We start from the raw sequence: 27461 nt of genomic DNA on the forward strand, positions 1-27461 counted from the left end.
TTGCATCTTTGCAGTGAATTTTCCTGCAGACAGAGCACGCCGCTGGGCGTGGTTGCCAGGAGTGCAGTTGGGTAGTTCCACTCTGGAATCCTGGCTTGACTGGAGCCCTGCGACCTTCCTATCTGACTCATTTCCACCGCATGCTTTATCTTCCGATCCACTCCACACTCATCTTCTGGCTCAGATTCCTCCAGAGACCCTGTAACCTTCCCTTGCATCCTTGTGTCCCTGGTTAAAGTCCCCACCTCTGTGGCCTTCATGGCAGTCAGGGTGAAAGTTGGCTGAGAAACGGTAACTCAGTCCTTCACCCCACCTGTTCAGGTAGTATTTTTATTAGTTCTGTGCTTGGGCAATTTCTGTATTGGCATGGACTTTCCCACTCCAGTGTACCTTGGGGTTCCAAAAGGGTGCCTTAATGCTTATACCTACTCACCTATTATCAAAGTGAATCTTCAGATAACTAGAAAGACATTACTTTTGTGGAAATCCTATAGACGAATGTGCATTAAGAAATGAAAAAAATGCTCTCACCATACTTTACAAAATGCATGTGAGTCCACAATATCATGTGCACTTTAGTTCTCTGTATTTTAAATTCTGAAGGATCTTAAAGTGAATGTTTTGTGTATTCCATATTTGTTTACAGCTCTCATATGTTTTGGCCTGCTTTCTGTTGCTATAGCAGAAAACCACAGACCGGGTCATGTATATACAACAGAACTCTGTTGGCTCACACTTCTGGACCTGGAAAGTCCACCAAAGTGGCTCCTTGCTGAGTCATAACACGGTAGAGGGCAACACATGGTTAGGAAGTGAGAGTGAAATAGAGGAAAATTAGACTAAACTCCATCTGTTATTAGGAGCCCACTTCCTGTATTAACTAGCTGTAATGGCCTTACTATGTTCTTTAGAAGCATGACCTCATCACCTCTGACAAGTCCCTAGTACCCTCACAGCGCATTAAATTTCCGCATGAGTTTTTCAGGGGTTCAAACCGTGGCACCATGTGGTTACTCAGCTTCATTTCTTGCTGTGTTTCCACGTTTCAGTCTGGGATGATTTTTTCCTTCTGTAACTTATCTTCTAGTGCAGGCATTTAGGTTTTGCATGCATTAACGCATTCTTATGGCACCTTTATTTATAAGAAGCTATTTCACTTAGCATAGAATGAACGGTTGGCTGAGCTTTTCCTATGAGACTTCAAACATGTCATTCTATTATTTCCAGGTTTGCCTGTTTTTGTTGCAATCAGCTCTTTGCTTTATTGTTGTGACTTTGAAGCATAGTTTTTTTTTTCTCTAATTTTAATCTTTTTAATATTTTCAGCAGTTTTAAAATGTGGTTTTATTTTTTCACTTTCTCCAATCCAATTTTTATTTTTTCACTTTCTCCAATCCAATCTTTGTTGGATTCTGCTTAGGAATATTTTAAAAACTATTTTTAGAGCAGTCTTAGGTTTGCGGCAAAATTGAGTGGATGATTCCCGTATAACTCCTGTATCCACACATGCATCACCCCCCCTGCACTAGAGGGATATTTGTTGCTTACGTCTGATGAACTTGCATTGATACTTTATTATTATCCAAAGTGTTCACTCTTGGTATTGTATAGTTTGTAGACTTAGACAAATGCATAGTGGCGCCTGTCCATCAATGTGGCATCATAGAAAGTGATTTCTCTGCCCTAAAATTTTTCTGTACTCCACCTATCCGTAACTCTTTTTACTGTTGCTATAGCTTTGCCTTTTCCAGAATGAATGTCATGGAGATCAAACAACAATATGTGGCCCTTTCAGATTCATTTCTGTCATGTAGAAGTTGAGAATTTAAGTTTCTTCCATGACTTTTCCTGGTTTCACAGTCCACATTGTTTTGGCGCTATATAATTGATGGATGCACTAACATCCGTTCATTCTTTCCAGGTTTTTGCAGTTATGAATAAAGCAGCTGTTACAAACATCTATGTGCTGGTTTTTGTGTGCAAATGTGTTTTCAACTGCTTTGAATGTGATTGTTGGATCATACATTAAATATATGTTTGATTTTAAAAGAAACTGCCCAGCTGTCTTCCAAAGTGGCTGTACCATTTTGTATTACCATCAGCAGTGAATAAAAATTCCTTTTGCTGTACATTTTATCAGCATTTGTTGTTAAAAATGTAGTGTTCTTGATTTTGGCCATGCTGACCATTATGTATTCTCTGTCGATGTCCTAAAATGTTTTGAAATATGTCCAACCGCTAACTCCTCATAAATTTCTTATCTCGACTATCTCTTGTTATTCTAAGATTCAAATTATAAAGACATAACAGTTGTGATTGTGTCTGTGTTCCTTTAGTGAACATTTTTTCTCTTGTTCTTAAAGATTTATGTATTTATTTGAAATTCAGATTACAGAGAGAAGGAGAGGCAGAGAGAGAGAGAGAGAGACAGAGGGAGAGTAGTGAGAGATGTCTTCCATCCGCTGGTTCACTCCCCAACTGGCCGCAAAGGCCAAAGCTGTGCCATTCTGAAGCCAGGAGCCAGGAGCTTCCTCCAGGTATCCCACATGGGTGCAGGGACCCAAGGACTTGGGCCATCTTCTACTGCATTCCCAGGCCATAGCAGAGAGCTGGATCTGAAGTGGAGCAGCCAGGACTTGAACCAGTGCCCATATGGGATGCTGGCACTGTAGGCGGCAGCTTTACCTGCTATGCCACAGTGCCGGCCCCCATATTTTTCTCCCTTGTTCTTGAACTTGTATATTTTACATTAGCTATCCTTACCCATGAAATAGTCTTCTTTCTTCCTGTGCCCATTCCAGAGTTATTCATCCTTTGAGATCTTAATTCCAAATATTATGTTTTCAGTTCAAGAATGTCAGATTGTTTTTTTAATAGGTTGCAGTTGTCGACAGATTTCCCTGTCTTTTCCTCATTTTTGTTTATCTTTTCTTCTATTTAGTGTATTACATTTTAATTATTTATTTGAAAGATACAGAGAGACAGAGATCTCCCATCTGCTGATTGACTCCCAGAATGCCCACATAAGCCTGGACTGGTCCAATCCACAGCCAGGATCCAGGACTCAATCAGGATCCCACCTACATAGCAGGAACCAAACTATGTGGGCCATTGCCTGCTCTCTTCCAGGGTGTGCACTTTGCAGGAATTGAAGTGAAGCCGGGACTCAAACTCATGTGCTCTAATATAAGACATGGATATCCCAAGTGGTGTCTTAAGGGCTGTGCCAAATGTGGCTCCCCCCCTGCCCCAAGTTATTTAAAAATCCTGTCTGCTAACTACAAAATTTAGTAAACCTCTTTGTTGTTGTCTAGTCAGAAAGACCTTCCCACCACATTCCATCACACACCTAGCTTCTTTCTTTCCTTTTTTTGAATCAATGATCTGCTTAAGAAAAGTCTCTGTAGTAGTAGAGGTACCAGATGAAATTCTTACTTAGCAGAAATAATGTTGTCTTTCCTCAACTAGACAGATAATAGGAGAATGAATGACTATCATCCAGTTTGGCACTGTGCTGTGTTGCAGTCTGCATGGAAATTCTACTCTATTCAGGGGTTCCAGTTTAGTGGGTTAGTTGTTTTAAACAGTTCTCTCTGGAGTTTTCAGAATATGGAAATTGTCTTGAGGAGGAATGCCCCGTGGCCTCCCATGCCTCCATGCCTCCCGTGTTGCTAAAGCAGCCTCCTGTAACTGCCGAAGTCTCTAGCCTTAGATGGACAACAAATGTAGCCCAGGCACGACTCCCCTAATTTTTTCGTTTTTCTTCTGCGATTGTCCTCTGACTGGGTCATACCCATCTTGTTAGCCTCTAGTTTTTGCTGAAATTTAGCAAATACCACTAGCGGAAATGAGCCTTATAGATATTTGACTCACCATTAAGAGTTTCTCCTTTTTGGATGTGAAAAACTTCTAGTACCTGTCGCTCCCCCTCTTCGTGGAGGAACGACACTAAGCCCTGCCTAGGCTTCACATCCGAGTCACGGCACCATTATGTCGCTCCCCCTCTTCGTGGAGGAGCAACACTGAACCCTGCGCTGTTCTTTTTGTCTGCTCGGCCCTCCCCGGGTTTGCTGCTGGTTCTTCCCGGGTTGGCTACTATCCCTTCCACCTCCGTGGAAGGGCAGTTCCCCCTGGCCGCATTCCCCACTTCCGCAGGGGAGCGGCACACCGCCGGCCGGCTTTCTCGGGGGCTGCACGGGTTCCCTTAGATGTTCCCCATAGATGTTCCTGGTGCATGCCGTCTCTCTCCTCCTTTATAGTCCTCCTCCGCCAATCCTAACTCGGCTGCCCACACGCCGAGTACGCTGCTCTCCAATCAGGAGCAAGTCCTACAGTTTATCAGTTGAACTGGAGGCAGCTGTGCGGAAGCTGTTTACTTCTCTCCCAGCGCCATATTGTGGGAGAGCAGATGCATAGAATAAGTCTTAATTCCAGTAACTCAGTCTAGTCCGGGTTGCTCCCCACAAGTACCTTTCATTTCTTCAACTCTAATGCCTGTAAACGTATTATTTCTATTTTATATAGACTACTCAGCTATTCTCAAGAAGAATACTACAACCTGATAACCGGATCTATTTTATGCTACTAGCTTTGTTGCATAATCAGTGGATTCACTTAGTTCTAAATAGTAATAATTTCCATTCTAAGTTATTTCTAAAACATCCATGTACTAAGAAGAAGGGAAACAGGAATTGAAAGAGTAACTGTCTTTTTGGTGGTTATTTTATTTCAGCCTGATTAGAGAATTGCTTCCATAATCCTTTCTTTGCATATGTGCTAAGTTTTGCTATGTAGTTTTTTCCTCTTCAGAAAAGATTTAGTAACATTTGAAAATGATATGTACCTTATGTACCTTTTCATTGTTAGATAAAAGGTGTGTGTGTGTGTGTGTGTGTGTACTCCCATTGGACCATTTCTTTGTCTGCTTTGTAATTTCTATTTGTGTGTTCATTTTCAATGAAAGTTTTCTCCCTCTGGGAATTTCATGCTTGCTGAGATGATCTTTGAAGTTAGATATATATATCTATATATCTATATATCTATATATAGAACTCTATGCTTACTATTATTTGGCATACTGATATGGTTTTAATGAATGGGGACTTTATGTACTATGATGCTGAAACCCATAAGCAACATTTTAATGTATATACAATATCCTACCTTATTGGATCACATAGATTTACTGTAATTTTCTTACACTACTTTTTACCTAGCAATCACTTTTTTCCTCATATTCATGGAAAGTGCACTCTCAAGATGTTGTAGATAATGTAAACATTTAAGAGAATCAGGAAGCCTTTTTATGTATTTAATTTAAAATAATTTTAACTGACATAAAAATTATATATTTGGGGGGTACTTTGTTTTGACACATTTATACATTGTATAATATCTAATCAATGTAAACATATTTATCTTCTCATTAATTCAAAATTCTGCATTCTAATATTTTTAGAGAAATATACAGTATATTATCAATCTCTATAGTCACCCTATAGTACAACCGGACATGCTTCTTACTCCTTTTTAACTATATGGTAGAAGCTGCTCAGCCTTTTCAGTCCCTCTACCATGTCCCTCCCCAACCACTGACAACCACTATTATTCTCTTAACTTCTATGAGATCAGCTTTTTAGAATCCCTGTGTAAGTGAGATGATGCAGTACTTGTCTGGATGCTTGTTTTTAAAATCTATATTTGTAACTGTACTGATATCAAACTCATAACTTGTATAATTGCACTTGCACATTCCTAGATCATTATCTTTTCATTTAATTAAACAGGAATATAGTGAGACAAGTAGTAAATCAAATTATTATGTTAAAATATGATCAAAGCCCTGTTTGAATGTAATCATATAACTGTATTTTATATTAGTTATGTGTTATACTATATCATTCCACATTTTTCCCTTATTAGTGAATGAAATACAATTTAAGTTTTTTTTAATTAAAAACATGTTAACAGACCCACAGATTTGTATGTGCTTGTGAGATACTGTGTGATGGTTCAATGCATGTTTATGTTGTGTAATGTTTATGTTGTGTAATGTCCATATCCTCAAACATTTAATATTTCTTTATGTTGGAAACACTAAAAATCCTATCTTCTAGTCTTTTTTTAAATAGAGAAATATAGAGTATGTTTTCTGTAGACACACTACAGTACAACAGAATTCCAGAATTTCTCACTCCAGTCTAACTCCAACTTAGCACTCATTAATCAACCTTTTACCTCTCTCTCCTTTTCCTGCATGGCCTCCGTTAACCTCCATTATACTTTTACCTTTCATGAGATCACCTTTTCTTAGGCTCTACATGTGAGTGAGATCATGTAGTGCATCTTTATGGGCCCAGTGTATCTTGCATTCCTCAGAATGCATCTTTATAACCTTATTGCTTGGCACGTAACTGTACTTTTTTTTTTTTTTTTTTTTCCATCAGACTTCAAGTAGTGGTAGGACTCCCAGGTAAATCACTTAACTCATAGAGTATGGTCATAGGATAAGTATCTTAGCTAAGGCTGTATGAGGACTTTGGACCAGGAAAGCCAGGATTTTGAACTCTGGTAATCTAGCTCAGGTTAAAATCCACGGTTCTGGATCCAGAAGACTTTTGTTAGTAAGATCGGACAGAAGCTCTGATTTCCTCATTAGCCCATTAATGTAAAATGCATTATGTAGGGTCTTAGGAGTCTCTGATCTTTCTGATGAGGTGTATCACATTACATCCTAGGGATAATGAGCTTTGTTTTCAGATGAGAATCTGTTGACACCGGGTGCATCACTTGATTCAATTTTATGTAAGAAATCAGAAGGTTGTTTTTATTTGCTTTAGATTTCCAGAATTCTTCACATGAAGAGAGTGCTTTGAAAAGGATTGGTGTTGCAGCTATCTTTAAGTAACAGCTGTGTTAAATCTTTTCCCTTCCTAACCCCTAGCCTTCATTATAATAAGAAACATGTGGCTTCTTAAAGGAACTGAAAAGCATAGGATTTTAAACAGAATAATGCAAGGCATTTAATTAGTCACGGTTATAATTATTATCCATAATTTTCAAGGCAAACAGAGACTCCTTGATCTGCCCAATGTAAGAACAGTGAGATTCTAATTTATCAGAGTCCTACTTGAAGATTCTGACTTTACCCTTTAGTAAAAGGAAAATAGGAATGGAGGGATCATTTTTGTTTTTTAAATTACAACCCGGGCTGTAAGAGGTTCTACTGATTTTCAACTGTGATAAACATTTACATGAAAATAGGAAATGGCAGGAGAGGAAGAAAAATCACTCATAATCTTACCATGTAATACAATTGCTATTAGCAAATTACTGTTCTTATTCAGTCTTTTTGTACTCCCATAAGTGTTTTTAAAAAAATATATAGTTGTAATCATATTTCTATGTAAATATGCACTCACAGTTTTTAATATACATGTATATTTTACAGCATTAATATGTTTGTGTTATAAATTATACCTTTTTTTTACATGACCCCATAAAAGTCACTCATTTCTATTATTTAGAGCCCCCAGCAAGGTCATTGTAATTCTTTCTCTTCCTCTGTATCTCAGAACAGGTGAGAGAAAGTTACTAAAGTTGTATACTTGTTGCCTTTTTGTTCCCCTGTACTACTTCTATCTCTGCATTTTCCCTATTTTGAGATAGTAACTCTGCATTCACGATGGGAGCTCTTGGTGCTTTGTCATCTCAAAGCTGTGCTTGACCCTGATCTCTGGGATCTCACCCACATCTACTGTGGGCTTCAGCCACCTGGCCCGGTTTCCTAAATTCATTCTGACCATTTGCAGTTTGATGTTTCATAGCATCAGTCCAAACACCAGAACCACATAATCTAGATGTCCTGTCTATACCTCTTTACTTTTGTGGTAATACCTAGTAGCATGGGCCTTCATCTTAAAACGTGCCTCCCTGCATCTCACGGCCGTCACAGTCTCCAGGACTTTTTGTAATGTAGCTGCTCGTTTATTCACTGAGGCTCCCATTTTCCTGGATACTGGCTTTTGTTCTCAAAATTACCAGGTGCCCTCTGACCCTAATTCTTTGTGCTCTCTATCTATCCTCAGCTGAATCATCACCTTTGCCAACTCATTTACACTACATATCCACCCCCACCTCCACCGCTATTCTTAATTAGCTGTCTTTCACATTTCCCTCAGTGGTTATTCTAACCTTCTGAGTCTTTTCCAAACCCACCACGTACCTCCCAACACCACTGACTCATGAGTTAGATGATTTTTCCTAGTTTTTCACTCAGACATGTAATCATATCAGAAAGTAATTTCCTTAGTTAATAAGTCCTATCTATGAGAGTTCTATAGCAAACATTCGATTGGATAGCTGTAATCATTCCTATTAAAGTCAGAAGGAAAAATAAGGAATTCACTATCACCCTTACATTTCAGTAGTATAATGGAAATTTGTAGGCTATGCAGTAAAATTGCAAATATAAAGAAGATACAGGAATTGGCAACAACTGGAAAAATATTGTTATATGAAGACAATATGATATTTGAGGGATAAAGAAGAAATGTAAAACTTATTAAAGTGACTTAGTTCAGCATGTACTGGTCCATGTGACAAACAGGTGCGTGGCATGGACACTGATGCCAGTGGAGTATTAAATCTAACACGGTTGTGGGACTGTTTTAGTTGTGATGAAAAAAGTTGTGAAGTACATGAGAATCCTAAGAGAATTTTGTACCAAACAGTGGTCACTGGCATCCTCAATATGTTGAGTTTACTTTAGTATTTGGGGGTGGAGCATCTAATCACAGATTCTGATTATTGTTTATTACCAAATGGTCAAGGAGATTATTTTCTTTCACCCTCTCTCTGTTGCTCTTACCACCCTCCCACCCCTTTCCGTACTTCCTCCCTTCTTCTCCTCGCCATTATATATTTTTTCTCTTGGCAAGAGAATGAGATATTCACAAGGGCAGGCATTTGGGCCTACCCTTGGTTCAGATGCTGCTGAGGATACCCACAGCTCATTGCAGAATGCCTGGGCTGCAGCTGAGCTCCGCTGCTGATTCCAGCTTTTTACTGATGTCCATCCTGGGAGACAGGAGGTGTTAGCTCAAGTAATTGGGTTCCTGATACACATACGTGATTGGCTTCGTAATTTCCAGCTTGGTGGGCTTTTGGGGAGTGAACCAGTGGATGGGAGCTCTCTCTCTCTCTCTCGCTCTTTTTTTTACTTCTCTACCTTTCAAATATACTGTAAAAATTTTTTTAAAAAAAGTCACAAACATTCAGCTAATAATTTTTAATGGGAGAAAGCTCTGGACTAAATTATATTCAGAAGCAAAATTACCTGGCAGATAGATTTGAAACTGAATTCAGATCTCCAGTCTGTCATTTTTAGTAGTTCTGTGATTCTTGACAGATCATTTCACCTATTTCTGCCTTTAGATTTCATCTATAAAATGGCTTAAAATTAATTTTATAAAGATATGGGAATTACAGAATATATAATTTAAAAGAATAGCTATTTAAAAATTGTTACTTAAAATTAAATAAAACATATATTTGAAATCTCATTGTTCTTTATAAGCAATCTCTGTTCAGGGATATGCATTGATTGGTAAAATAGTATATAAATGTTTGCCTAAAGAATACTAGTTATTTCAGATATTGTCATCTTTACCGACAGTTTAAACCAAAAGACCAAATATCATTCTAAATATAAAAATCTTGTATAATCTTTTAGTATTATATACTCTGTAGACAAGCTATCTTATTAGTTACAAAATGTTCAAGGAAAGCTTTTCAGTACTTAAAATATCACAGTTAATGTTTACCTCATATTAAAGTACTATTTAACAAAATAAAATTTCAAAAATTTGTTAAAATTGAAAGATAAAGACTATAAAGTTTGCTTTTTCAGTTAACTTTTTGGTATTTTGAAACTAAGTTCTTAATAAAAATTGGAAAATATCTAATATAATTGCTTATTTATAATTGCTAAGTCATGACTTTATCTTACATGACAATGAACAGTGGTATTTATAAAATATATTCTTATTGTATGCCTGGATACTTAGTAGAATAAAATAATAGGTAAAATAATTTCTTCTGAATTGTGAAATTAAACAAATTATCAAGAGTTTATTGATTTCCTTATACTTGTGTATTGTCTTCTAGTATTACATTTGTAAGGATTAGATTTTATAGGTTAATATTGACATATTTGAATGGAGATAACTATCATTGCCATTCCTACTAATACTCTAAGACCCAGTATAAATATGTACAATTTAAATAAGATCTGTGGTAATTAATATTTGTTTCTTTTAGGCATAGCTTACTTGAATGGAATGTGTAGTGAAAAGAGAAAATGTATTATTGCTGAAGACAATGGCCTGAATCTTGCATTTACAATTGCTCATGAGATGGGTCACAAGTAAGTAAAATTCACGGCTAGGATACATATTTAGTCTCTAACTTTGTCATTTGAGTTATTGAATGTATATCTTTTGATTTTTTTTTTTCCATTTGGGCTTCAAGTTTTTGAAAACTCAGAGAAACAGAAGTGGGGAAACCATGGAACTTTGAAGGGTATCTTCTACATGTTGTAACCATTCCACATACATTTGATAAAATTTTATTACAGACTTAAAATCCTCATGAAGACAGTCATAATATGGTACATGATTGACTTCTCTATACATTTCTAAACAGTGTAACTGCAGCAATAATTATACGACCACAAAGTTATAATTTTTAGACATCCAAGGAAAACATTTGATAGAATGAAAATACTTCCTGCCTCTAGTATTACCTCTATTTGTTACTGCAAGGCACGGAGTAATTACCCTGGTATGTTGAGGTGTAACATACTTGCAACGGAATTCAATTAGATACACAATTAACATGTGGATAATATTAACTCTCAGACACAGTTGTAAGCACTTTACTTGGGTTAGTTCATTTAATACAAAAAACAAAGAAGTAGTCAGTATTGTAATTCTCATAGCAACACTTATCTAGCAGTGGATTAGAGTACCTGTTCCTCTACACACTTGCCAGCATTTATTGTTTGTTGATTTCTGTAAGAGAGCCATTCAAACTGGGGTGAGGTGAGACTGTTTTGACTTGCAATAATACTTAAAATCTACTCTCACCAGTTTTCAAGTGACTGATTTTAATGTCACCATTTTTTAAATGTATAGCAATACTTTCATTTTTTCCCATGCAGGTTTTTGGTCTTCAATTAGTCAAGAATAGGAGGAGTTAGTTTGTTAATAAAATAAAAAAAAAGTATACTTCAGAAACATCATTCTTTGGGGAAAATATAGTCGAGGAGTGATAGTAATTGTATTTTTTAAAAGATTTTTATTTATTTATTTGACAGGTAGAGTTACAGACAGTGAGAGAGAGAGAGAAAGAGAGAAAGGTCCTCTTTCCGTTGGTTCACTCCCCAAATGGCCACCATGGCTGCAGCTATGCCGATCCGAAACCAGAAGCCAGGTGCTTCTTCCTGGTTTCCCACGTGGGAGCAGGCGCCCAAGCACTTGGGCCATCCTCCACTGCCTTCCTAGGCCACAGCAGAGAGCTGGACTGGAAGAGGAGCAGCCGGGACTAGAACCCGGTGCCCATATGGGATGCTGGTGCTGCAGGCGGAGGATCAACCTAGTGTGCCATGGCGCTGGGCCCAGTAATTGTATTCTTGATCCTAGTGTAATTTAGAAAATTTAATGGTATTCTCAGTTGTAGTTATAATAGGAAAAACCATGAGCATCAGTTGAAGGAAATTTTTTTTTTGGAAATGTTGATAATAATATATAGAGGCAAGCAAATGTTATTAATAACAATATTAAGAAAGCAAGTGAGAATTAGAAAAATTCTAAAAATAAATGTAAATTTGTGAATTATTATAATTTTTACTTTTTTAAAGATTTATTTACATATTTATTTAAGAGGTAGAGTTACAGACAGAGAGAGGGAGAGACAGAGAAAAAGGTCTTCCATCTGCTGATTCACCCCCCAAAATGGCCACAACGGCCAGAGCTGGGCTGATCTGAAGCCAGGAGCCAGCAGCTTCTTCTGGTTCTCCCACATGGTGCAGGGGTCCAAGCACGTGGGCCATCTCCCGCTGCCTTCCTATGCTGTATCAGAAAGCTGGATCGGCAGTGGAGCAGAAGGGACATGAACCAGTACCTATACAGGATGCTGGCGCTACAAGTGGAGGCCTAGCCTACCACGCCACAATGCTGACCAATAATTTTTATTCGTTAGCTGTGTATTAGCAGCATGATATATAAGCATTCTAGACATTAAAAATTATTGTTAAGTGCCATGAATAGTACAAAGTTCACTTAAAAAGTTGTATTTTCAAACAAATATAGTATTAAAAACAGATATGCAACATTAATTTCTTCAATCTTGGTTGTATTCTAAAATACAGGAGGATGAATAATTAAAGGAACGAAACACAATTTAATAACATCCAAAGTCTTGATCAATAACCTAAAACTACTTAGAAAATTAAGTGAAATAATTTAAGGAAAGGACACTTTGGCTTTATGTGGCAGAAACATTAATTTACTTGACTTTTATAGAGCTGGATCAAAAATCAACAGTGATGCCAAATGCATATGTAATACATGCTGGATTGGGACCAGGACATGTGATACATGTTGAAACACTCAGTTATTGAGAATTCGTGTTACCATTAAGCAAAATTTATCTCAAAAGTAAATATAGTGTTTGCTAGATGATGGACTGTGAGTGATAAAAACAGTGAAAGTAATGTTATCTTTCTTTTTTTTTTTTTTTTTTTTTTTTTATTTGTATTTCATTTTTTATTAATATTTTAAGCTTAACTGAAGTACATTATAATCACAATAAAGTATTTAGATTATATATAATGGTTCTTCTACCAGGCAGGCTTATAAATACAAAATAAAATAATACAAAGGCAAGAGTGCATTGCTTTTACTGGCCATGGAATTAACACTGACAAATGACAGGCAGAGATACTGTTCCTAATGGCAAACCACAAGTAAATGCAGGCTTACAGGTACTAATTTTTGAATTCTCTCAAATGCAAGTGTTAATTTCACTTCTGGAAATGAAATTTAGATAACTTATTTGTTTGCTATAAGCTTTATTTGAGATAAAGATAGAAAACAATAGAATTTTATTTGCACTTTCATTATGCAAGTTATGGCAATCTAAAATAGTTTACAATTTAATTTCATATTATTCTTTTAGGCATTTGATATATAAGAAATAAAGCTAATCATTTATGAAGTATAACAACAATCAGAAAATAGTCTTTTTAAAAGAGTTTTCTTACATATGTTGCTATCTAGATATAAAGCTCTTAACTGCCAAGATTCTTAAAGTAAGGGCATGAACCCAAGCCATTAAATAAAAATCACAGCGTATTTATAAAAAAGTGCTATAGAAGAAGGTGCACAAAAACATGCACTTACACATATGTTCAAAAGGATGTAAACTGTACTTTTAGGCACTGTCATCTCTTCTTATTTCCTTTACAAATAACAGCAGGACGGTTGATGTCCAAATGCTACTGCAGGAAGATATGTAAGGCAACCACGTGCAGAAAAGCATGTATATAATGCACAGGAAATACAAGGATAGCATTCCAAAAGGAAAGGTTTGTGGTGATGGTTGATACTTGAAAGGCTTGGAGTGTAATCTTGTAATTAAAAATCTGTGATTGCCGCAAATAATATAATACAAATAAATAGGAAATTTATATACATTATCTCATCATCAAAATCACTCAGTGTAAAATATACTGCAAAATAGTCAGAGAGTGGAAATTCAAAGAAGTATATTGATATACAAGGTAACTTCAAGGAATGTGAAAAAAGGAATGAGAAAAGTTTATTTTTACACAAAAAATTTATGAAATCTATATATTCTTATATTCATAGTCCAATTTTCCGTGAAGTTTTTGAAGACTCCTTTTAGTTATAGCTTCTCAAATAGGAAAAAACCTTTATGAATATTAGATAATTATAGATCCTATGTATCTGTGCACTTAATACAAATACAAGGAGAGCCCTTTATACTCAGAGGTAGTCCCGGTCGGGGTGCTGGATTCTGTCCCGGCTGCTCCTCTTCCAGTCCAGCTCTCTGTTGTGGCCTGGGAAGGCAGTGGAGGATGGCCCAAGGGCTTGGGCGCCTGCACCCATGTGGGAGACCAGGAGGAAGCACCTGGCTCCTGGCTTTGGCCGTAGCGGCCATTTGGGGAGTGAACCAACGGAAGGAAGACCTTTCTCTCTTTCTCTCTCTCTCACTATCTAACTCTGCCTGTCCCCACTGCCCCCCCCCCCAAAAAAAGTCAGCTATTTAAGTGAAACTCTTAAATCTTACAGATTTTTCTTTTTTTATTATTATTTTTTTTTTGACAGGCAGAGTGGACACTTTTTATATTTCTCTGTTTTGCTGAATTATATAATTAGAAATATTCTTCAGTAAACTAATAATAAACAACATTATATAATTCTGTGAACCACAACTCTAGAATGATACAGTGATGCCACGAAAATGTTCGATTCAAGAATGCCTTCCTAATCACTCATGGAATGTTTCTAAACTGAGCTGAAAGGAGTATGCTTATGTTTGTTGTCTTGAATTTGATTTCTAGAAATTCTCAGAACAATTTCAGATATAGCTGAAATAATCAGCTTGGACCACCAAGTAATAAAAAAAAATCCCAGAGGCCTATTTGAGTAACTGAGAGAACAAAAATACTTTTATTATTATCACAAAAGAGTCAAAATCACTGCCAGAAAAATGTATTTTAAAATATATTTATTATAATACCGCAGTGTAACGAATCCACACTAAGAAAGAGAAGATAAATGATTGAAGCCAATGGTTTTGGCTTCCCCTTTAAAACTGTTTTTCTTCCTAAACAGTGGGTCATGGGAGTTAATTTTCCCATAACCAAAACTTTTGACAACATAATATTTTTCTTAGTGGTATTTAATTAAAATATATTCATGAAATGCAAATGAGATTTCCATTAAATTTCATTGCTTTGATGAATTTTAAAACATTATTTATGAGTAAAAATACCTTTGGAAATTGTTCATGAGTTTAGTCTGTTGAATGCATATGTGTATATGCACACAGTTATTGTTTTCTGTAACGTTTATAAACAACAGTTTGTTGAAGTAAGAGATTTTACTTAGATTTCCGGCCATAATTTATTATAAATATAATTATAGTTTAATTGCTTTGTTAGGGAGGGCACTAAGACTGCCTTCAGGTTAATTAATCTATAGCAGGACTTGTAAAATTCAGTGCAGCTATTTTACTCATGGTTACAATTTATTACCATGAAAGAATCTAGATTAAACTCAGGGGGAAAAAAAGTCACATAGGACAGAGTCCAGAAGACCCCAGGCTCAAGCCCTCCTGGCAGAGTTGGACAGAGTGTGCTCAACCTACATCAACAGCGTAGGAAAACATGGGCACTGCCGGCATCCAGAGGAGCTACCTGGAGCCTTGAGATGCAGGACTTTTACTGGAACTGGGTCATGTAGGGGTGACTGACTGCCCACAACACAGGCCTTCGGGCTCCATCCTCTCCAGAGGTCAAGCTGGCCCTTGTCTCTCGCTATCAGTCACACAGGCAGTGTAAACTGCCATGATCCAAAGCTTCCCGGGAAACAAAGATATTCCTGTGAAGACACCTTGGCTGGATATTCCAAGGGCTTAAAGGTTACCTCCCAGGAGCCAGGCCAGGAAAAAAGTTTGTTTAGAATGTGCAGGTTCTGGACCACTCACTTACTGAGTTCACTACTATACAATTGCAAAATATTTTTAAAGTTTCAAAATCTCACACTTGTCTTCTTTTGTCAGAGGCATTGGGTTTAATATCCTGCATTCAAATATAAATCCAGTGTCAGAGAGCCTTGAGCTAAGAATGTACTGTGGTGATCTTCAGCTCCCAGAGGAGGAAACTGAAGCTCATAGAGATGCACTTTTTAGGGTCAGCCCTTTTTGTACTGAGGACATTTTCTTTTGATTGAATTTATTATAAATATTTTCCTGGTTATAATAGTTAATTTACTTTTGATTTTTAATATTAACCTGCAGTTTTTATTAGTCATCAAATTTCTTATTTCCTTTTTAAAATTTCTTCTATAGTTTTTTTTTTTTGCAATTATAGGTACTACCTCATTCTAAAATTAGGAAAATACATTTTTATAATTCTATATTCTCTCACTATTTAACATTTTAAGTCATCTAAAATGTATTTCATTATATATAGTAAAAATCTCTCCATGAAATTTGTATTTCTCATTAACTGTTCAATAAATGGTCTTACTATTGCAAGTGTGGGCTTTGATGAGATGGAGCCATGCCAGTATGTAGCACACTGCTTGCCTCATTGAAAGTCTAAAAAAAAAATAAAAGTTAACTAAAATAAACTGTATGCTTATGTGCTTAGGGATGAAGCTGATTTTCACACCAACATCAGCTACTTATCTGGACTCAAATTTGTCATAAAACTAGTTAGCCAAATGACAGGTCTGACAGATTCTGAGTAGCACTTGCAGCATGACCTGCAGCATGACAGCAGGCCCTTGTTCATTCGGTGTCAGTGTCACACCTGGATGTTGAAGTATAGTTTCTGGGGAGCAGTCCTTTGATTTTTTTACCCTGAAAGATCTTCTATACCTGTACAAGTATACTTCGTAATGTCTGTGAGGGGCAGGTGTCCAGCAGAGCAGTTAAGACAATTGCGTCTCGTAGTGGACAGCCTGGATTCAATCCCAGCTCTGGTTCCTGATTCCAAGTATGTACTAATACCAACCATGGGGAGCAGTAGTGATGGCTCAGGTAATTGGATTCCTGCCATCCATGCAGGAGACCTGGGTTGGGTTTTAGGCTCCTGTCTTGGAGCCATTCTTTGTACCTATCTTCAAGGCTGTAGGCATTGGAGAAGAAAACAGCAGGTGGGAATTGTCTGTCTCTCTGTCCCTCTCTCTGTGTCTCTCTGCCTCTCAAATAAATACAATTAAATATTTTTAAGTTCATGGAAAAATGGAATTGAAAGACAATACTATGGCTGTCTTCATTTATGAGTGAAGTAATTTTAGATATGATTCATTGAAAATGATCAAAGTTATTCTTTCATACAAATATTTGGTGTTCTTGAAATTGTTTTGTTATATAAGTAAAGAAATGAATATATATATATATAAACACACACATTATATGTTCTCTCTCTGTCCCTCTCTGCATACACACATGAACACAGATACACACACATACACCCTTCACAAACCACCACATACTTTTTTCTTTGGGTCTTCAAATGATTTAATCCACTTGGTGGATTCCAAAGACAAGTAAAATAACCACATATCACTGTGTATGGTTATATGAAAACTGAGCTACAAATCTTAGGTATTGTAAATTATAGGCATATAAATTATCAGGGAAATACTAATTTTAATGATCCTTATAAATAACATAATCCTGTGACCATTTACTGACCTTGCTATATCTGGAGATTTAAAAAGAGCACATCGTTGTGCAGGATTAGGTTGTTGGGGGCCAAAGACGTCTGCTCCCACCTAAAGAAGGAAAGCAGCGATAATATCTTTATTGTAGAGATGATCGTTGCCAAAGCTCACACAGCTAGTCAGTGACTGAGTGGACGTTCAAAGCCAAGTCTGTCCTAATCCAAAGCCCGTGTTATTAATTACAGTGTTAGGCCAGAAATGTGGAAGAGCTCTCCAAGCTAAGTTAACTCTGCCTAACTTACGTCTGGCCTGGCTCTGGATCATCTGTCCCCACTTTATCTCTGACACCCCCCCCCCTTTACCTCATGGTCCCACTTGTTCTCTCAACAAAGTTCGTAGTGTTTTCAGTGCAGTGAGCACACTACGGGATGTGGACACATGCTGCGTGCTCTACCTGGGATACTTTCACTTTCCACCTTTGATTATTTATTTCCTCCTGTTCATAGTTCATTTGTCAGATCAGGAGCCCTTTCCTAAAGAAGCATTCCATGTAGGTCAGTCTCTAAGAACCGTTTTAATAGCTCCACCCCCTTTGTTCATCTGTTAGGTACCTAATTCACTGAAGTGGAAGCTCCAAGAAGCAATGAACCATATCCGTTTCTGTTTATCACAGGATTCCTAATGTATTTGATAGCACTTAATGTATATTAGTAATTCAATGAATATATAGCAAATAATTGAATGATTTAATATGTATAGTAGTTGTTTTAGCCCAATATTCTTATGCAAAGAATGTCAGAGAAACTTGAGGAGAGAACAGAAGCACGCATATTCAAATTGTTGAGGATATTTTTTTATATTGCATGAGAGGTTCAAGACGGTACCAGCTAAAGCTTTTTAAAAACAGTATTCTGTATTTTGAAGTATACCCAAGGTCACAGAGAGTAAGGGCATTCCAGGACACACATGCAGAAATGACACTCCCCACCCTGAACACATGGCCACTGAGGTCTCCTTATCCCAGTAAATGGAAGCTCCATTCTTCCAATTGCTCAAAGACCATGGAATTATCCTTGAGCCCTCTCTCTCTCTCTCATGGTCCACATTCAGCTGTGACTGTTGACACTCCCTTCATAATACACACAGAATCTGATGACTTCTCATTGGTTCTGCTGCTAACGGCACACTAAGTCAGCATCATTTCTGCATATTATTCCTGTAACCAGTCTTTCAGTTTCATCCTTTCCTCCTTACAGTTGATTCCAACTCAGAAGCAGGAAGATTGTTTTAAAGCATAGCAAATTGCCTGACTTCCTTGCTGAGTACCTTCCAGTAGATTCCTGACTCCCCTGCCATGATGGTCCACAAGATTCTCCGTGTTCTAGCCTCCTTCCCCTGTGGCCATTCCTCTCCTTGCCCACTGTGCTCCTGTTGTGGGCCTCCTTGCTGTAACTGAATCACAGAAACCGAACGCCTACTCTAAGGCATTTGCCTTTGTTTTTCTTTCTACCTGGAACATTGTTCTCTAGAACAGCTGCTTTCTTTACATTTTCTATAGTTCTCTCAGTAAGCCCTTTCATATAACATCTCTTAAAATAGCATTTCTTAAAATTGTAAACATAAATACTGTCTTGGTTTATTTCCCTCTACCTAATTTAATTTTCTTTATAAAACTTTTCAAAACTAACCTCTATCTATTCACCCACTTACATACTTCTCTATCTATTAATTATTTATTTTATATAATGAATTTTTGTCTCCCTAAATACTGCTAGCGTTTAAAAAATTAGTACTTTGGTATTTGGTACATTTTATATACTAAAAATTATGCTTGATGAATGAATGTATAAACATGCTATTTTTAAAAATGCATGATCTACAAACTCTTATGCTCTATAGAGAAGGACATATACAAATGTACTAATTTTCTAGTAGATATGAATAAAATATTCTGCTTAAGGAACTTATGTGTTATTACCAATATCATAATAAAAAGTTGGCATTTATGTTCACATTAAAATTCACTTTAGAATTTTGGATTTAACAGAAGTTGAGAAGACCAATATTTTTCATCTCCATTTCAAACACAAACAAAAGAACAAAAATGAATATTACTTTTTTTTATAAATAGGCTAGCTAAAGAGTCAGAAAATTTTTCCATATGGTAAAGATAGGAGGGCTCTACTGAAATGCAAGAGAGTTCGAATTTGTCACGCACAGGGGGCTGAGTCTTGATGTCAGGCAGAGGATCTGAGAATATAATACACTGCAGTGGATGGAGGCTGTATTTTCGGAGTCCCTTGCCTGGCATGTGTGTCTCCAGCCAACTGGAAGCAAATGGTTTGCTTCAGGCCACAGAATAAAGGAGAATCCGCTGGAATCAACTAGGACCTAACTGCATAGTTTCAAAGCATCAGGCAAACGTGAACAAAGCTGCAAGCAGAAATAGGTGTAACTGTAATCACAGTGGGCTTAACACAGCTCTAGTAAGGTGATTATTCAAGAGAAGGAAAGGTCTGTTTGCAAATTATTTGAACAGCTGCCAAGAGTGCTTTCTTAGTTATAGATCCTGCAGCCAAAAATGAAGACTATCCCCTTGGAAGCACACCAGATATTTACAAAGGATGACTTTGTATTATTTCATTATACAAATGTAAAGACATATCAAAAATTGATATACTAAGGAACTTTTATAATCAGAGTTCCATTAAACAACTAATAAATGGGAAACAGGAAAACATGTACACTTAGAGCTTTAAAAGTGTTCTTTGAAAAACTAGGTTACCAAATAAGAAATTGTCATGAAAACAATTTATTCTAAAAAGTAAATCATAACAAATATACTATATAATACTTTTGAGGCATACAGGTAAAGCAGAGAACAGAGGAAAATGAGTAGCTTAAAATACACACATAAAAATTAATCATGACAAATTCTCAAATTAGAAAATTACAAAAACAATGATGCTGTAAAAGAAATTGTAAAGAAATGAATAATATTAATGAAATGGAGAAAAAATATTAGAAATGAATGGCAAAGCCAAAATTAAATATGTGCAAATTCAAGTAAAAAAGAACTGAAGAATATTAGGAATCCTAAGAGAAAAATTGAAGACATTAAAAATACTAAGAAAATGTACTGAATACTTTTATGTCAAAAATTAAAAACTGGTGAAGATGAAATAGAAAAATTCTAAGAAATAAGACCAGAAGAACCTAAAGGTCTATAACTACTTAAATAAATTGAATGAGGACTTCAGAAACTTTCCCAAAGAAAATACCAGTCCAGACATTGGAATAGCTTCAAGGAATAAATAACACTAGTATTAATCTAATTTTCTTAGAAAATGAAGGAATACTCTCCAACTCATTATTTGAGGCAAGTATTAATGTAACATAAAATAAACCAGGTAATTATGAGGAAAAAATACAATTCATTTTTATCTGAAAATTACTCAAAAATGACAATGAAATATTTTCAAAATAAAGCAACAGTGTATAAACAATGTTAAACCAAAGTGATAAAGTTGACTATATCAGGATAGCAAAAGTAATTTATCATTTAAAATGTTAAAATCATATTAACAGACTAAAAGTAAAAATGAGTACTGCTTCACTAGGTGTGGAAAATCATCAAATGGATGTTTATTTACCAAAAAAATGGCACATTTAAAAATATTTGTTAGTTTATTTAAAAGGTAGAGTTACAGAGAATAGGAGATAGAGAGAACGGGATTTTCTATCTGCTGATTCACTTCCCAAATGAATGCAACAGCCAGGGCAGGGCAGGATCACAGAAATCCATCCTGGTCTCCCGAGTGAGCATCAGTAACCACAGACTTGGGCCATCTTTCCCTGCTTTCCCAGGTGCATTTGCAGGGAGTTGGATAGGAAGTAGAGCAGCCAGGCTATGAACTGGAGTTCATTTGGGATGCCAGAGTCACAGATAATGGCTTAACCCATTGAAGCACAACTCCAGATCCAGCAAATATTATTCTTAATGGTGAAACATTAGTGACATCCCCTCTAAAACTAAGAAAACAATGATGATCTCACGACACTGACTGCTGCTGCTTTTTTTTTTTTTTAAGATACATTTACTTATTTGAAAAGCAGAGTTACAGAGAGGCACAGGCAGAGAGAGAGAGAGAGAGAGAGAGAGAGAGAGAGAGAGAGAAACAATCTTCCATCCTCTGGTTTACTCCCCAAATGGCTTCAGCAGCCAGAGCTGGGCAATCTGAACCCAGGAGCCTGGAGCTTCTTCTGGGTCTCCCACATGGGTACAGAGGCCCAAGAACTTGGGCCATCTTCTACTGTTTCCCCAGGCCATAGTAGAGAGCTGGATTAGAAATGGAGCAGTTGGGACTCGAACCAGCACCCATATGGGATGCTGGCACTGCAAGCAAAACACCTGCTTCTTAATGCAAATAATATACAAACAGGTGTAGTATGGCAGAAAAATAAATAAATGTTGCATATATGAGAATGGAAGAAGACACTATTTTTATTTTCAAATAATTACCTAAATAAAAATAAAATATAATGTCTAAGCAATGCATAGAATTTTGAGTTTATTATTTTTATATTATTCTATATTATATAATTATATATTTTATTATATATTTTATATAGTTTATTGATTATTGTATATAAGATAAATATACAAATTCTGTGTACAACAAAAGTACAAAATATCACTTAAACAAAAGGATACTATTTACTGTAATAATGGAAAGTACAGTCTACTTGGAAATAAATTTAACCAAAAATGAAATGTACATTTTTATTAAAAATGATTAAATTAAACCTATATCAATGAATGGGTGAGTATACAGTGTTTGAGGATTATTGCATTGCCATAAAGCTCTCACCTCTGCTGTGAATGATTTAGAGGCTTATGATAATTCCAATAAATATAACATTAGGGCTTTTTAAGATGAAAGTTTAAAGGTCTTTACAAAATGCTTCTATAAATGAAAATAGCCAAAATATACTGGAAGAGGGGAGAGATGATGGTGGGGATGCAGATAAGGGCGGACAAGATGGAGAATGATGTGAGCACCTTGATCTAACAGAAACAAAGAGCTGCTGTAAACTATGGTAACAAAACTTTATGGTGTTTATTCAAGCAGCTAGAATGATAGAACAGAGTCAAAAATAGGTCCCGACCTGCATAGACACCTGATGTCTGATGAGGACATCATTTTCTCCACCACAGATCAGGGGAGAAAATATTAACTATTCAGAGGAATGTGAGTATAATTGGGTTTCCACATGTATAAAAATGATATGGAACACTTTCTTCAGAAAAGATATAAAAATCAATTCCATATAAGATAAAGACTAAACTTTGGTAAATAAAACCTTTAAAAAAATGTATGCTACTATCTTAATAAATTCAGCCCTGCAGGAATTTCTAAAACAACACACAGAAAGAAGGCAGAAGCAAGAGGTCTGGTTGCAAAGACTGACAAGATTCTTCAGTGTTGAATTTTTTTATTTGCCTTCTTTAATACTTAATTGATACAAGTATTCTATATGAATATTCCTTCAATACTTAACTCACATCATGCTACATACAAAGTCTTACATATATAGTATGTACATACATATATATTGTTCATATTTGTTTTGATCATGTTGTAATTTAAAAACAAAAATGGAAAGGGGATAGCAAAATGAACATTATCTGTATACTTGGCAAACACAGGACAATCTACTAAAAATTTCTTAGAAACAATATAATAATACTATTGGCCTATATAAAAATTAAAGACTATTTATAAACTGTAAAGAGAACTATCTGGTAACAAAAGTAATAGGAATCTGATTCTCCTTTTTAGACATCATATCACAATACAGCAGATGTTCTGTAGAGTGAGATTTCTGTTTGGTTGGCATTCTGCTCACCTTTTAATAGGGCACGTCTGTGATCTGGATCACTAGTTACGTTTGACAAAAAGTCATGCAGTAGACTTTGCAAAACTAATTACCACCACAAGGGAAAAGATAAGTCAGAAGATAAGCCACAATCAGTGAAAATTCACAACATACGTGCTATGTAATATTTCCTTAATCTAAAAGGAGTTCTTATGAATCAATACACAGTGGGTAAAACTACATTAGAAAAATAGCAAAGGCTAGAAACTGCAGAAATGGAGTCACAATTTCTATGAGATAAACCCTAGCGCTGGATGAGACTGAGGCACAGGTTCCGTGAGATAAACCGCAGCAGCACTCAGAGAATGCAGAGGAAACCAAGTAGTGCTCCTTCCTCCTGTGCGACTTCAGACATCTACGCAGATAACTCCTGTTGCCCCCCACTGTAAGTGCTACATGCTTCCCGTGGTGTGAAAATTCCTCCACTATCCTCTCCTTTTTTTTCCTTACTGTTCTTTCAGATCAGTTCTTCAAAGCATGACTCAGTATGTAGATTCCCTTCCCTGGGTTCATGCTGTGACAGGGTTCATGCTGTGACAGGTCTATGAAATTTTCATTGCCATTTTTTTCAGAACTGCAGGTTTACATTTTCTGTTTGTTTACTTGTTGTATATGTCTCTCATGAGAGAGTGTTTCTTGAGAATGGGACTGTGTTTTTTTTTTTTCTTTGCTTGTTCTGCCCTTTTGTTGTTGCTGTTGCTTTTATCATTTAACATTATATTCCTGACACCTTTCATAGGCATTCAATGAGTTCCTGCTAAATTATGTTTTCCTAACAATATTAAGTGAATGAAGAGCACTGAAGTGTATGGGGAAGCATTATTAAACAGTTTTGAGAGGAGTGTGAGAAGGTGCACTGTTTTTGGAAGCGTGTGGCAGTATCTTTCAAAATTAAATAGAGAACTGCTACCCAATAATGTAGACATTGTTGTGGATAGTTTCATCTCCTGTTGCCAGTTTTGAGTACAGTACAATTAAGGTTGCAATTTAATATGTACTAGTGTATCTTGGCTTGTAGTATCATTGAACAACTCACTTTTTTCTTCTTGTTTAATTTAGCCCCATTACTTTAAAAATAGGTAACAAAAAAAAAAAAAGATGATAAAGGACTAGAATATGGCCACTGTTTTCCATTAATTAAACAGTATTTTCTGACCTTTTTACTATTTATTTTATAGCAGAATAGTGTTTTCCTAATTATAAAAAGTATCTTTTTAAGATATGTTATTTGCTTTGAATAATACTATGGACATAAAGTTGTGGGCAAAAATATTTGTCTGTAAGTCATTGCATTTTTGTGCTTTCAGTTAGTATATCTATGATTTTAATTGTTGCAGATAATATCATGAAATTAGAGTTCTATATTTCTGACTTAAAAGAGGCTACATTAAATATATGCCACTTACTAAGAATTTCATACAGAAACTAGATTGTTCACAGAAATGTTGATTTGGACAACTTTACATTGTTAGGAAAATTACTTGTATGTTACATCATTATAAAAATAGAGTTTGTTGTGGCCAAAAGTACATATTGATTTTTGGTCTCTATTTTGCTTTTTGATGCAAAGATCAAAAAGCAAATATTATGGAATAACATGAATAAGTACTGGAGACCTAATGAAGTCCATGGTGACATTAGTTGTTAGTACAGAAGTTGAATTACTCTGAAGTGTTGTTATCCCCCAAAAGTGGCAACTGTGTTCACAAGCTTCATTATGGTTAGTAATTCACGGTATAGTGTACATGATAAATATATATAGAATACTTATTTGTGAGTCATATCTCAGTGAAGCTGGTAATAAACAAAGTGTAAGTTAAGTTCCACCTCTCCAGTAAGAAGCTAACATTTGCCGCAAGAGGCATCCTGTCACACGTTAATTTGGTTAATCCCTCCCAGCTGGCAGAAGCAGTCTTTTTAGAAGGGAATGTAATTTTTGCTTTTGTTTCTGCATTTATGTGTAGTATTCTATTTTTTTTTTTTTTTTGACAGGCAGAGTGGACAGTGAGAGAGAGAGACAGAGAGAAAGGTCTTCCTTTGCCATTGGTTCACCCTCCAATGGCCGCCACGGCCGGCGCACTGCGCTGATCCGAAGGCAGGAGCCAGGTACTTCTCCTGGTCTCCCATGGGGTGCAGGGCCCAAGAACTTGGGCCATCCTGCACTGCACTGCCTGGCCACAGCAGAGAGCTGGCCTGGAAGAGTGGCAACTGGGACAGAATCCAGCGCCCCTACCAGGACTAGAACCCGGTGTGCCAGCACCGCAAGGCGGAGGATTAGCCTAGTGAGCTGCGGCGCCGGCGTATTCTATTTTTTATAAGAGAGAAATTTCCTGTAAAAGGAGAGACACAAACAGCAAGAAATAATTAAGAAATCAATATAAAAGAAATATATCATCCTCTAGAGCTTTTAGAGAGTGAAATAGATAAAATAGTGATGGTTACTATAATTGACAAGAAACAAATATGCTCTAAAAAGGCACTATTCTTTAAAATGTCCAACATTAATTTTTTTCTTTACTGTTCCTTGACTCAGTAAAATTGGTAATGGCTACATGTAAACATACTATCTCTACATTGTACTCTTTAGAATTCTTTTTAGCAAATGTCAGACATATCTTCCTCTATTGTATATGCCTAGGTAATGTTAGGACACACCTAAGAGAGCAGGTGAAAAGGAAAGTGTATTATGAATGATCAGCCTTGGGCTTGAATGCTTCTTGTGCCAGCTACTTGATGAATGAGCTTGGGGATGTCATTCTTTCCTTACTGATTATATTCATCTATGCAATTTGGAAAAATTTTCTTTACAAGGTTCATTGTTAGGATTGGCCATACTCTAATATCATGGCACAATTTGGCACATAATATAGAGTGAATAAATGATGGGCATAATTAGAATTATATTTATTTTCTGAATGCTTTAATGTACAAAGGAGAATTTCAGCAGACAATGGCCTAACATGTCTGTGTTCATACTTGGAGTGATTTCATACCCTTCAGAGTTTCTTAACCAGATTGGCAGGAAGTTTGCTTATCATGAAGTGTCTTGTAATGCACTAACACAGCTTTTGTATTTGATACTTTATTTAGACAATGATGCACTTAAAGTAATAAGCAATCAGTCCAAGTTAATTATCTTAATGGGACTTTAGCCATTAAGAAGGAGTCTTTGAGAAGGGAATATGGCAGCTGTCCCATACCAGATTCTCTCCAAATGTAGGTTTGGATGTTGCAGTGAGTAGGTGAAAGTGGGGGAAAAAATCACCCAGCTAATGAATGGTTTTGCAAGAACTGGCTTTCTATTTTCATTGCCCTAAAGTATCTTGGCAAATATAAGGCCAGTAACTTTCCTTAGGCGGATCATCTGCTAGTTTTTTAGGCTTAAAGTTTCACAGAGTTGACAAGAGGTCATCTTAGTTTTTACTTTTCATCTAATTATGGAATATTTCGTGACTTCTCTGATTCTTTATCGATTGAAAAATCAGCAGACATTTATTAGTAACATATTTAACTAAATAACTGAAGGAATTAAAAAGGAAATTTGTTGGGGCCTGCGTTGTGGCATAGTGGATAAAGTTGCCTCCTGCAATGCCAGCATCACATAATGGTGTTGGTTGGTGCCCCGGATGCTCGACTTCCAATCCAGCTCACTGCTAATAGCCTGGGAAAAGCAGCAGAATATGTTCTGAGTGCTTGAGCCCCAGCCACCCATGTGGGAGACCTGGATGAATCTCCTGGCTCCTGGCTTCAGCCTGACTGAACTCAGCTGTTGTTGCCATCTGGGAAGTGAACCAGCAGATTGGAGATTGCTCTGTCTCTCGCTCTCTCTGTGTAACTCTAGCTTTCAAATGGTTAGATAAATAAGTCTTTTTTAAAAATTAGGCATTTCACTATCTGTAAACTTTACACTTGAAAAATGTGATTATCTCCCTCTCTCTCTGTGTGTATATATATATATATTATATTATTTAAAATTATCTAAAATTTAAATATATATATATTATTTAAAATTCACCTGAAACACAAAGCAGTTATATT

The 27461-nt window shown here is 36.3% G+C and overlaps 1 protein-coding gene across 4 annotated transcripts in view; it reads left to right on the top strand.

Annotated features, from left to right (window-relative positions):
- The window catches only part of ADAMTS19 (ADAM metallopeptidase with thrombospondin type 1 motif 19), a 223286-nt gene that overhangs the window by 102176 nt on the left and 93649 nt on the right, over positions 1–27461 (top strand). For all 4 annotated transcript variants that reach the window (XR_011389707.1, XM_051844182.2, XM_051844183.2 and 1 more), the window contains one exon: positions 10321–10426. Coding sequence is in view for 3 of the 4 variants with exons in the window: in XM_051844182.2 (XP_051700142.2) it covers positions 10321–10426 (106 nt within the window). In the remaining variant the exon portion in view is untranslated. The remainder of the gene's footprint in view (positions 1–10320; positions 10427–27461) is intronic.

Source organism: Oryctolagus cuniculus, chromosome 6 (assembly GCF_964237555.1).
Source record: "Oryctolagus cuniculus chromosome 6, mOryCun1.1, whole genome shotgun sequence".
NCBI classification, from domain to species: domain Eukaryota; kingdom Metazoa; phylum Chordata; class Mammalia; order Lagomorpha; family Leporidae; genus Oryctolagus; species Oryctolagus cuniculus.